Source organism: Mobula birostris, chromosome 10 (genome assembly GCF_030028105.1).
Source record: "Mobula birostris isolate sMobBir1 chromosome 10, sMobBir1.hap1, whole genome shotgun sequence".
NCBI lineage: Eukaryota > Metazoa > Chordata > Chondrichthyes > Myliobatiformes > Myliobatidae > Mobula > Mobula birostris.
In genome coordinates this window covers 66,593,826-66,606,649 of record NC_092379.1, presented here as the reverse complement: position 1 = coordinate 66,606,649, position 12,824 = coordinate 66,593,826, and the positions used below count along the sequence as shown (strand labels likewise).

Here is a 12,824-nt window from a genome sequence, read left to right as displayed (position 1 = left end):
GGGAGTATAAGAGGTTGTGCAAGATGTAAAGTTTGAAACTGTACAGGTTCCAATGCTTTCACATTTTTGGTAGCTGAAAATGAATCACCTGGAACCAGACATGAGGTGGGGTAAAGGAAATTTAAGACAGCACAACTCTGTCAGTCCCAATCGGAACCTGCGATTGAAGAGGCAAGCAGAAGGGTGGAGAAGATCAGAGAGGGAGGGAGGCTTCAGAAACATTCAATATTGGTGGTGGTGGGGGGTGCGAGGCAAGCAGGAGAAATTGGGGAAGTAAACTCTTGAAGGATTCCGTTAGGACGGGCAGATTATGAAGAAGACATGCAGAGGATATAAAGGGAGACAGATTGGTTATGTACAGGCTAAAGTCTGGCAAATGGAGCATTGCGTGGGAGACGTGAAATCGTCCATGTTGACAGATAAAATGATCATCATCTGAGTGGTGAGAGGCTGCAGAGGAACCTCTGTGTACTTCTGCATCATTCCCAAAAGACTACTGGGCAGAAACAGCAAGTTATTAGGAAAGCTAACAGAATGATATTGTTTATTGCAAGGGGAATTGAATGCAAGTGTTGGGACATTGTGCTTCAGTTACACAAGGCATTGGTGAGATTACAGCTGGAGAATTTGTCTTTTTATTAAAGAATGAACATTAATACTTTGCAACTGGGAGAAAACTGACTAGACCACAACCTGGAATGGGCAGGTTAGACCATGATAAAAGGTTGGCCGGTCTGGACTAGTCTGCAGTTTAGAAGAGTGATAAAGGATTTCATTGCAATATAAAATTCTAAAGAGTCCTACCAGAATAGATGTAGAGAGGTTGTCTCCTTATGTGGGAGAATCTTGAACTACAGGTCACTACCTAAAAATAAGTGACTACCTTAAAATAGAGATATGGCAAAATGAACTTCCTCAGATGGTTGTGACTCCTTCTAATTCTCAAAGTGTGGTAGGATTTTTTTTAAAAGGAACTTCTCAATAAGCAAGAAGGTGGAAGGCTGCAGGAGGGAAATGAAGATTGAAGTTGCAATCAGATCAGTCATGGTCGGATTAACTGACAAAACAGAGTCAGGGGGCTGAATGGCCAAATGTTCTTTTTTCATACAAACCTATGGCTTCCTGAACATGGAACAGCAGTCAGAAATCACAGGAGGTAGGCCTGATTCTTCTTCAAGTCCCAGACAAAAGCTACTCCTGAGGCAATACTGTTCAGGCTCTCCTAAAGTGCTGCCAAAGGTATTCTTCAGAGGGCACAGAGTCCCCCTGTGGGTAATCCTGACTCTCCAAAGGAAGTGGCTGGTCAGGTTTCCAGACTTGTTTCCGGAGTGACACAAACAAGCAAGAAACAGTGGTTGCCATGGTTGCCTACAATCATGCCAATATTCAATCACATTACAGAAAAGAAAATCGGGTTTAAATTATCTTATTTCTAAAACAAGCTTTTCCAAATTCTCCAGCAGTGGGAATTACCCCAAATCTCACCAGATTATTTGGGCCCATCAAGAGCTCCTGTATTCAATATTATATTTATTACAAACCCCAGGATTCTTTTTAATTTCTCCCAGATATACCTTGATCTCCTCCTCCTTCCCCCTCTTCCTCCCCTTCTGCAAAAGTTACAAGCTAAACAAACTTCTGTCCTTTTGGGAAAACCTTCAGAATTTCTATCAGCATTGCTTTCATTCAATAACCACTACAACACATTTCCAAATGTATACCTTGTGCTGTTCTAACACACTGGAATAGCACAGGTAGGGCAGGAGTAGGCCCCTACGCAAACTGATAAACATCAGCAGATCCCCTCTACTTTACCCTGTGTCATCAATAAGCTTGAAGACCATTATTATCTGCCTTTTCATTTTCTCAAACCATTCTGAAGGCAGAAGCTGATCACTGAAGGAATAGGCCGGGTAAAAATATGAATCAGGTGCCACCGCATTGCAGCGTTCACTTGGAACCTTCTGCTCCTCTAACACAATCAACATACATTTGATTGATTAGCAGGGAGGAGGCAAGGATCTGGAACTCCTGTCTGATTGTACATTCCCCGTTTATTTTAAACAGACAGCAGCAACTGCCTGAGCAGACACGGCACTATCAAGAGAATATAAATAATTTGCTTTCCTTCATTGCGTTTATTCTATCATTAAGATTTAAAATAATGCTATTCTTGATGAATTGATATAACTGCCTATATTAAGTACATTTACAGGAAATTTATGTAGATTCAATACATTGTTTACCAAAATGTTCAGAGGAAAGATTGATAAAACACAAGGTTCATTATTTTTTAGCATCTAAGATGGCTGACCCTATGCAGTCACTTGATTAACACCTCCAATCACCATTCCACTGAATATCATCTACAGACTGACTTGCAGCAACTTCGCAAGACTTCTTCAGAAACAGCTGATAGAATGCAGCTTCCAACCCAAAGAAGGGAAAAGACCAGATCCAGCATCACCTCCAGCTTCCCCTCTAACTTACAGAAAAACTGGATGCAAATTTATCACTGTTCATTGGGAAAACACCTTGGAACATTTGATATAACAGTACTGTTCGTCAAATGACCTGCAACATTTATGTACCACCTTTCAAACAGAAAGTAGGGATAGACAGTCAAAGAAAAGCTTGCCCCATTACCCATGACGAATGACAAGAGTTGTGTTGTCATGTTGTGGACACGTGAGATTGTGGATACGGCTCAGCCCATCATGGCAAAGCCACACCCATTATTGATCATACCTACATGGAGTGCTATCGTGGAAAAGCACCACCCATCGTCAAGGGACCCCGCTACACAGGCCGTGCTCTCTTCTTGCTGCTGCCATCAGGAGAGTCAGGATCCACACCACTGGATTCAGTGATGACCCCTCAGCTATCAGGCTCTTGAACCAAAGGGGTCAATTTCACTCGCCCCATCACTTTCAGGGACTCTTCATCTCATGTTGATACTTATTGCGTATTTATAAAAACATATTTTTTCTTTTGCATGGCACAGTCCGTTGCTTTTTGCACATTGGTTGTTTGTCTGCCCTGTTCGGTGCGGACTTTCATTGATACTGTTGTGTTTCTTGGATTTACTGAGCATGCCTGCAAGAAAACTAATCTCAGGGTAGCCTATCGTGACATAAATTTTATTATCAAAATACATATATATTTAACTTTTGAACTTTGCAATTGTACAAAACATTAGTTAAATTGCAGAAGAAGGGTTATTTACAATTCTGGTCACCATTCTACAAGGATGTGGCATCCTCAACAAAGACAAGGGAGTGAACTGTTGGGATTTTGATGCATTTAGACTTTAAAATAACATGCCAATCTACTGGCACTTGGATGCTTTAAAATAACTCATGTCAACGTATATAACGTAAATTGCCTTTGGATCCAGTGCCCAAGACTGGAAAGCTGTACATCCATTCTGAAAAAAACCCATGCTTAAAAAGAGGTGGCACAGGATCAGAAGATGTAGAATCCTTGTGGGTAGAGTTAAGAAACTGCAAGGGTAAAAAGACCCTGGTTGCGAGTTATATACAGGCACCCAAACAATAGCCAGGATTTTGGAGAAATACAATGGGAGATAGAAAAGGTATGTAGCAAGGGCAATGTTACAATAGCCATGGGGGATTTCAATATGCAGGTAGATTGGGAAAAATCAGGTTGGGGCTGGATCTAAAGAGAGGGAAGTTGTAGAATACCTATGAGATACCTTTTTAGAGCATTTTGAGGTTCAGTCCACGAGGAGAAAGAAATTTCTGGATTGGGTGTGTGCAGTGAAACAGACTTGATTAGGGAGCTTAAGGTAAAGAAGCTTAAGAGTCAGTGATCATAATTTGATAGAATTCATCCCGCAGTTTGAGAGGGGGAAGATAAAGTCAGATGTATCAGTATTGGAGTTCAGTAAGAGGTTTGAGAGAGGAACTGGCCAAAGTTGATTGGAAGGGGACACTAGCTGGGATGACGGCAGAACAGTAATGGCTGGAGTTTCTGAGAGAAATCTGGAAGGAGAGGGATAGATTCATCCCAAAGATGAAGAATTTTAAAGAGAGGATGAGGCAACCTTTGCTGACAAGGAAAGTCAAAGACAACGTAAATGCAAAAGAGGGCATATAATATAGCAAAAAATCAGTGAGAAGGTAGAGGATTGGGAAGTTTTAAAAAATGAACAGAAGGCATCGAAAAGAAAACCATAAGGAGAGAAAACAAGAAATATGAAGGTAAGCTGGCCAATAATAATAACAAGGGTTACCAAAGGTTTTTGTCTGATATATAAATATTAAAAAGAAGCAACAGTGGATATTGGACTGCTGGGAAATGAGGCTGGTGAGGTAGGAAAGGAGGAAAAAGAAATGACAGACATTGTGGAGACATTAGGAGAAGGTGTTTGGGGATCTGAAAGATATGAAGACAAGTCACCAGGACCAGATGGACTACACTTCAGGGTTCTGAAAGAGATAGCTGAAGAGACTGTGGCGGCATTATTAACAATCTTTCAAGAATCACAAGGTTCTCGAATGGTTCTGGAGAACTGGAAAATTGTAAATGTTGCTCCACTCTTTAAGAAGGGAGGAAGGCAGACAAGAGGAAATTATAGGCCAGTTAGTCTGATTTCAGTGCTTGGCAAGATGTTGGAGTCCATTACTAAGGATGGGGTTTTGGAGAACTTGGAAGCACATGATAAAGTAGGCCAAAGTCAGTATGGTTCCCTTAAGAGGAAATCTTGCCTGAAAAATCTATTGGAAATCTTAGAGGAAATAACAGTCAGGACAGACAAAGGAGAGACAGTGGATGTTGTTTACTTGAATTTTCAGAAGGAATCTGACAAGGTGCCGCACATGAGGCAAGAGCCCATGGTATTACAGGAAAGATACTAGCGTGGATAGATTGGCTGATTGGCAGGAGGCAAAGACTGTGAATAAAGGGGCCTATTCTGGTAGTGTTCTTCAGGTCAGTATTGACTCCCCATGTCAACAATTTGGATGACAATTGATGGCTATGTGGCCAAGTTTGCAGATGAAACACAGGTAGGTGTAGGGGCAGGTAATGTTGAGGAAGCAGGAAGTCTGCAGAAGACAGGCTGAGACAGATTGGAAGAATGGGCAAAGAAGTGACAGATGGAATATAGTGTAGTAAGTGTATAGTCATGCACTTTGGTAGAAGGAATAAAGATGTAGACTATTTTCTAAAAAGAAAGAAAATTCAAAAATCAAAGGTACAAAGGGACTTGGGAGTCCTTCTGCAGGATTCCCCAAAGGTTAACTTGCATGTTGAGTTGGTGCTAAGGAAGGCAAATGCAATGCTAGCATTCATTTCAAGAGGACTAGAATATGAGAGCAAGGATATGATGCTGAAGCTTTATAAAGCATTTGTCAGAACACACTAGAGTATTGCAAGTAATTTTGGGTCCATTATCTAAGAAAAGATGTGCTGGTATTGAAGATGGTCCAGTGGAGGTTCACGACAATGATCTGGAATGAGAAGTTAACATATGAGGAGCATCTGATGACTCTAAGCCTATACTCACTGGAGTTTAGGAGAATGGGGGGTGGCGCGGGGTAGGATCTCATTGAAACCCGTTAAGTATTAAAAGGACTAGATAAAGTAGATGTGAAGAGGATGTTTCCTATAGTAGGTGATTATAGGACCAAGCACAGCTTCAGAATACGAGGATGTCCATTTAGAAAAGAGATAAGGAGGAACTTCTTTAGTCAGAGTGTGTTACAAAACAACAGAAGAACATAAAAAATAGGAGCAGGAGTAGGCCATCTGGCCCATCGAGCCTGCTTCGCCATTCAATAAGATCATGGCTGATCTGGCCATGGACTCATCTCCACCTATCCGTCTTTTCCCCATAATCTTTAATTCCTCTGCTACGCAAATATCTATCCAACTTTGCTTAAAATACTTACTGAGGTAGCCTCCACTGCTTCATTGGACAGAGAATTACACAGATTCACCACTCTCTGGGAGAAACAGTTTCCTCCTCATCTCAGTCCTAAATCTACTCCCCCAAAGTCTTGAGGCTATGTCCCCTAGTTCTAGTCTCACCTACCAGTGGTAACAACTTTCCTGCCTCTATCTTATCTATCTGTTCCTTAATTTTATATGTTTCTCTAAGATCTCCTCTCACACATCTGAATTCCAGTGATTACAGTCCCAGGCGACTCAATCTCTCCTCATAGTCTAACCCCCTCATCTCTGGAATCAACCTGGTGAACTCCTTCTGCACCACCTCCACAGCCAGTATATCCTTCCTCAAGTAAGGAGACCAGAACTGCACACAGTACTCCAGGTGCGGCCTCACCAGTACCCTGTATAGTTGCAGCATAACCTCCCTGCTCTTAAATTTAATCCTTCTAGCAATGAAGGCCAACATTCCATTTGCCTTCTTGATCTGCTAACCAACCTTTTGTGATTCATGCACAAGCACTCCCAAGTCCCTCTGCACAGCAGCATGCTGCAATCTTTTACCATTTAAATAATAATCTGATTTTCCATTTTCCCTTCCAAGGTGGATGACCTCGCATTTACCAACGTTGTACTCCATCCGCCAGACCCTTGCCCACTCACTTAACCTACATATATCTCTCTGCAGACTTTCCATATTTTCTGCAAAATTTGCTTTTCCACTCATTTTATTATCATCAGCAAACTTAGATATACTACACCCGGTCCCCTCTTCCAGATCGTTAACGTATATCATGAACAGTTGTGGCCCCAGCATCGACCCCTGCTGCATACCACTCACCACTGATCGCCAACCAGAGTAACATCCATGTATCCCAACTCTCTGCTTTCTATTAGTTAACCAATCCTCTATCCATGCTAATACATCACCCCCAAGGCCAAGCACCCTTTTCCTATGGATAAGTCTTTTATGTGGCACCTTATCCAACACCTTCTGGAAATAAATTTGTTGAATCTGTGAAACTTATTACCATGGATGGCTATGGAGGCAAGTCATTGAGTATATTTAAAGCAGAGGTTGATAGGTTCTCGATTAGTAAGGGTGTCAAAGCTACAGGGAGAAGTCAGGAAAGCGAGGTTGAGAGGGATAATAAGTCAACCATGATGAAATGGCAAAGCAGATTTGATGGGCTGAGTGGCCTAATTATGCTTCTAAGTCTTATGCCACATTAAAATGCCTCTGCATTGTTACATTCTGTAAACATACATCAGGCCATATTCAAGTAAGCAATGATACTTCTATTTTCATAGCAGCTTTAATCAGAGTATAGCTTTCCAAGGCACTTCACAGGAGCGCTTTCAAACAAAAAGTCAAACATGATCTTCAATATTAGTAGTGGAGATGGAGAAGTTTCACCAGAGCCAGTGACTGGAGAAATAAACTATCGCAGGTGACTGGAAGAAAAAGGGAGGGTGAAAGAAAATGGGAAGTTCAATATAGAGATGCCATCAGAACAGGAGGTCAACAAGCCCAGGCAGGATGGGCAAGCAGAGGTTGATGCAAGGACGATGCAGGCAGCTGAATTTTGAATGAGCTCAAATTTTGATAGGAAGCAGATATAAGATCATCCTGGAGGGCTGGTGGGGGGGGGCGGTGGTGGGAATAATTGATTATGGAGATATGATTGGATGACAGGTTAAGATGTGGGTGACTTGAGATAGAACTGAAAAAGGTCAATGCTATGGAAGGGCAAAAGGTTTATTTTGGTGATGCAGCATATACAGGATCTCGAATATAGCTCATTGCCAAATAGGGATCACAAGTTGTCATGGACCACTTTGGCTTTGGTAACTGCAAAAGCAAGGAAACAGAGTTTTCAGAAAGATAAAAGGACTGGCATCTCCCTCCACTTTTCGCTAAATGTGTAAAAGGATAGCTGATGAAGTGGCATCTGCAGAATGTGAAGTTGTTCAATTTGATTGGAAGAATTGAAAAAAAAAAGGGTATTGGTTCAGCTGGGAGTGATGGGGAGATAACCAGTGTACAGGAAGATAACATTCAGGTAGAGCAAAAATGGAATGTAAACCTTAATTCTGAAAGGTTTAGAATTGAAGAATAGAATTATCAGACTACAAATATTTAGGGCTCAGGTGAGATCGTACCTGGTGTGTTCTGCGCTGTCTACATATATTTGCCTTTGAGAATATCCAATGAAAGTTCACTGAATTGATTCCTTTGAATTCAAGTCATGTGGACCTTTCTCAGTTGCTCGAGTTTAAAGAACGAGAGATAGTCGCATTGAGACTAATAATGTTCTTGAAGGTCTTGGCAAGGTGGATGCAAGTCAGAGTTTTCCTGTGGTTGTGAAAATTAAAACTGGGGTGTCCAGTTTCGGAATAAAAGGACAAAGGAGGAAGCTCATCACTTTGGAATTCTTCACCCAGAGTGACACAAATGCTCTCTTGGGAGTATATTCAGGATAGCTACAACGTCTTAAATAGAGGGGGAAGTGAGGAAAATGTGTACAAAGGGAAGAAATGTTTTAACCAGGATCTCAATGAATGATTTGACAGCTCTGAAGGCCCAAGTGACCTACCTGTCCCTACTTATGAAATCCTGGCTGAACTGTGACACAATTCCAAAATTATCCTCGCCTTGATACCACTGGAAAACAATATTTAAACTACAGCACCTGGTGTTCAACTTCCCAACCATGGTACTAGATTTGGCAATATAGAATTCTGCAGATGAAATAGGGCATCCACCTATTGTTGAAGCAAAGTTACATGAGGTCAAAAGAAAATTTCAAATGCACATTTAGTAACTCGAGAGTCCACCGACCAGAGATGAAAGCCCACTGTAGCTGTTAAAGTTATATGACAGGTTTTTAAAAAGTAGTTTTCAAAAATGGTCATTGTTGCAATGAAAACACACCTGCTTCACATCCTTGCCCAGTCTAGGTAAGACTACTCTAGATCCACAGCATTCCCATTGGCTTGTAAGGCTGTTTCAAAATCAATCTACTCAAGGACAGTTGGGGATGGGCAGTAAACACAGACCTGGTCAGCAATGCCTATATTCCAAAACATGGATGAAAAGATTTTCTGGAGACATTTGAAATAAGGTGTACAAAGGGATGGAGAATGCAAACCCACAACAATAAGAACAGTAACAGACTGGACAGCCTTTCTTTTATTTTGTTGATTCAGAGATACAATGTGGAATAGGCCCTTTGAGCCATGCGGCCTAGTAATCCCCCCACAACCCTGATTAACAAGGAATAGGCCCTTTGAGCCATGCGGCCTAGTAATCCCCCCACAACCCTGATTAACAAGGAATAGGCCCTTTGAGCCATGCGGCCTAGTAATCCCCCACAACCCTGATTAACAAGGAATAGGCCGTTCGAGCCATGCGGCCTAGTAATCCACAACAACCCAATTAACCTTAACCTAATCACAGGACAATTTACAATGGCCAATTAAGCTTCCCACTATGTCTTTGGACTGTGGAAAGCAACCAGAGAAAATCCACACATTCCACAGGGAGGAGGTACAGAGACTCCTTACAGAGGACACTGGAAATTAACTCTGAACTCCAACAGCCCAAGCTGTAATAGTGTCGAGCTAACCCCTACACTACCGTGGTACCTCTCTTCCATTCAAATGCAATGTTGATTTACATTGCTTCTCCATTTACTCAATCTTAAATAATTATTTTTCAAACACAAACACCAATATTAGCTGTTATCACATTGCTGTCTGTAGGATTTTGCCATTTACAAATTATCAGCGACATTTCCAATAGAGCGACCAGACTTTATAAAAAAGCACTTTAATTGGTTGTGAAGTGCTTTGGACCATCTTGAAATTATATGCCATGTAATCATAAGATATTTATTTCTCTTCTTAATAAAATTTCTCCCTTCAGAACTCCAGTTCAGTCAATGGTCTCAGATCCTGTCATCTTTTTGTGTGAAAAGGCAAATGTGTCCACCAAAGGATCTTGTATATAACAATCATTTGAATCACAACTCCATTAACTATTTGCATACAAAGCTTGCAAACTTTACCACACAAGCTAAAGCTTCAATTCCTAGAGTCACCCAACTGATCTCTAAGGTCAATGTTCCTCTTTTGAGGTGCACAGTGGAAACTGGGGACTGGTTAATAACACTGTTACGAAGGGAGAAGAATGTGAAAGATTGCAAAAGCTGATGTAGGGATACGGAGAGGACAGCAAAACAGCTCATGGGGCACATGGAAAAGAGGGAAGTTGGGTTGAAGACCGGCACAGAGGCAGAATATAGAGAGCGTTTCAGTAACTAGGAGGCTGGCTGCAGGATTCCACAGTGCTTGGGACCTCTGATGTATCCAAATGATTTGGACTTAATTGCAGGTGCCATTATGAAGAAGTTCGTCAATCATACTAAAATCAGCGGTTTTTTTTATGGAGAAGGAAAAGTATAGAATGCTTTTAGGTATCAACTGATTGTCTGGGCAAATGGAACTGGATCCCCAGAAATATGGGTAATGCACGGGAGAAATAAAAAATAAATGATAGACGCTGGAGAATGATGACACTGACGGGACACAAGGAAGATGTGAAACGATGTGGCCATTCCTGGAGAAGTATGGGTTTGACTGCCCAGCACTGGCCGTTGCTTTAGACTGATATGGTTTTTATCTGAAGTGTATTAAATAACAAAAAAAAAAATCAGGAAGGACTTATTTCCCTTAGTCAAGAAGTTGATTAATAAGAGGACATAATTGATAAGTTAATCAGCATAATGATGAGATGAGAATAGTGTAACTACTTTGTACCCAAAGGGTAGTGGAAATCTGGAACTTATCACCTTTAAGGAAGGAATCAGACTCTCTCATTACATTTGAAAGGTATTATGGCGAGCTTCTGAAAAACAGGAACTACAAGGCCAAGGACTGAAAATACGGCAGTAACCCGAACTGTTAACATTTTGGCTGGCATTATGTGGATTGTCCTCCTCTGATCAGGTTTCTTTGACCTTTCGATGTAATGCAACGTACAACTGAAACATCACTTCCTTGTTTCTGTATTGCAGACTCATCCAAATGAAGGGCGAAGTTGCAGTGCAAACCCAGACCACTACGGCAGCTACATAAAGATGCTCACGGGTTCAGTGCTGGCACCTTCTTACAGTAGGCAATTACAGAAGGGTTTGCAGTGCTGTAAGCTGAGTTCATGCCAAGAACACCTGCACATTCCAATGGGGAAAGGGGAGGAATGATGTTTGGGAAGGATGAAATTGTTCTGCCTTTGGTTTTGCTCATTGCGTTTGGAAAAGATGAGCCCCTTTAAGACCAATCAGTTTTCATCCATGTTTAGTGTAGCTTATGAACTCAATTAATACACTAATTGCAAATCTGTAAACCCAAGGTTTTGAAAATTGCCCTCCTTTTCCCTTTAAAATGCATGCTACAGAAAAGTCTTCTTTGCAACAGCCAGCAGTAAAGAGGAGAGCTACCTAGTGTCACCCACCAAAATTAAGAGCAGAATTAGCAACACTTTTGTTTTAAGAAGGAAAATAATAAAGATGGTATCAGTATCTATGATCCAGTGGCCTTAACATAAACGCAATGGATGAACTAAGTTCTTACCTTCAGTGAATCAAAGCAGGCAATGACACGGCCATTTTCAACGTGGCAACTTCGTGAAGGATGAGCAAACTTGCACTCTGCATCAGAACGAGAACAAGTTCCTCTCTGAAATTCTCGACACACTTCCAAAGTCAGCCATTTTGTGTCACGGATCATTGAAACATTTACAGCCATATTAGGAAACTGAAAGGATATGTGGGTAACGAAATCCCCCCACTTTATCTTTCTTTCTCCCAACCCTCCCCCCAAGAACAGTACCAGTTTTAGAAAAATGTGTATAAAAGTAAGTTAAAATTATAACTCAAATAAACTTGTTCCTTTGGTTAAAAATATATTCCTTTTTTTTCTTCTCAGCACTTAGGTTTTCAGTTAGTCAGATCACTGTGCAGATACATGACGTTGGTCACAGAGCCAATCTTAAATTAAAAAGAATTCATCACACAAACTGGCGGGCATTGATTAACAGGTTAGCCCCTTTCAATGTGCGTTGGCAGAAAAATATATCGCCTTTTGTGCCAAGGGAAGAACTTGCTCAAAGATGACAGCAGCCTGTCAGTGAAATTCCGTTCTCTCCAGTGACTGGTTCTGATTAATTCTCTCGTAGCATATGTTGCTATCCGTGCTTCTGGTTACAGTTAAGCTTTGCTTCTCTTGGGGAGAGGGAGGTGAAGATATCTCGCTTCTGTTCCCAAGATCGCGCATTAACTGATCGTAAAACAGCCAAAGATGAAGATGGAGCGAAGCAGAAAAAAAGATGGAAGGGAACACTAGCTGTTGAACCTGGAAAATGCAGGGAAGGAAAAAAAATGGAGTGTTCAGCAAAACATAAAGGATGGGTGAATTGTCGTCTCCAAAGCTGCTTTAAGTAAAGCCAAAAGAAGGGAAAAACAGCCCGAGATAGAAATCCAAGCAGCAGATTCTTCAGTAAAGGCACTTTTCAACAACCTGTGGACAAAGAAAGAAGATATCAGAGAAATCGTGAAAACATACAAGCTCTCCTTCATAGCCTTGATAGTCAAACGACAGTTGTACCGACATGCTATAAAATGTTCAGACACTAACTGTGCAGCATTTTGCTGTCAGCCATTGGAGATTAAAAAAAAGGGCCATTTCCCTTCATAAAGCTGCACATGGTAAGCAGGCGAGCCAATTGGGACCGGCTTTGCAGTGAGAGCTTGGGCGACAGGCCAATGAGAATGGCCGTCTCATATTGATCCGTTCTGCCAGACATTCATTGCTATGCCCAATGCACAAAAAAAATCCCTCAGCCTGACGTG

At 41.4% G+C, this 12,824-nt stretch overlaps 1 protein-coding gene across 10 annotated transcripts in view; it reads right to left on the bottom strand.

Annotated features, from left to right (window-relative positions):
• Nucleotides 1-12,824, bottom strand: part of LOC140204079 (muscleblind-like protein 3) — a 185,493-nt gene that overhangs the window by 118,810 nt on the left and 53,859 nt on the right. For 7 of the 10 annotated variants that reach the window (XM_072270395.1, XM_072270389.1, XM_072270388.1 and 4 more), the window contains one exon: nucleotides 11,548-12,492. The exons of 1 other annotated variant lie outside the window; for it this stretch is intronic. In XM_072270395.1, the coding sequence (XP_072126496.1) occupies nucleotides 11,548-11,721 (174 nt within the window). In that variant the 5' untranslated portion in view covers nucleotides 11,722-12,492. Of the gene's footprint in view, nucleotides 1-11,547; nucleotides 12,493-12,583; nucleotides 12,673-12,824 lie in introns of those variants that run through there. 2 more of the 10 variants (XM_072270390.1, XM_072270391.1) reach the window with 2 other exon arrangements.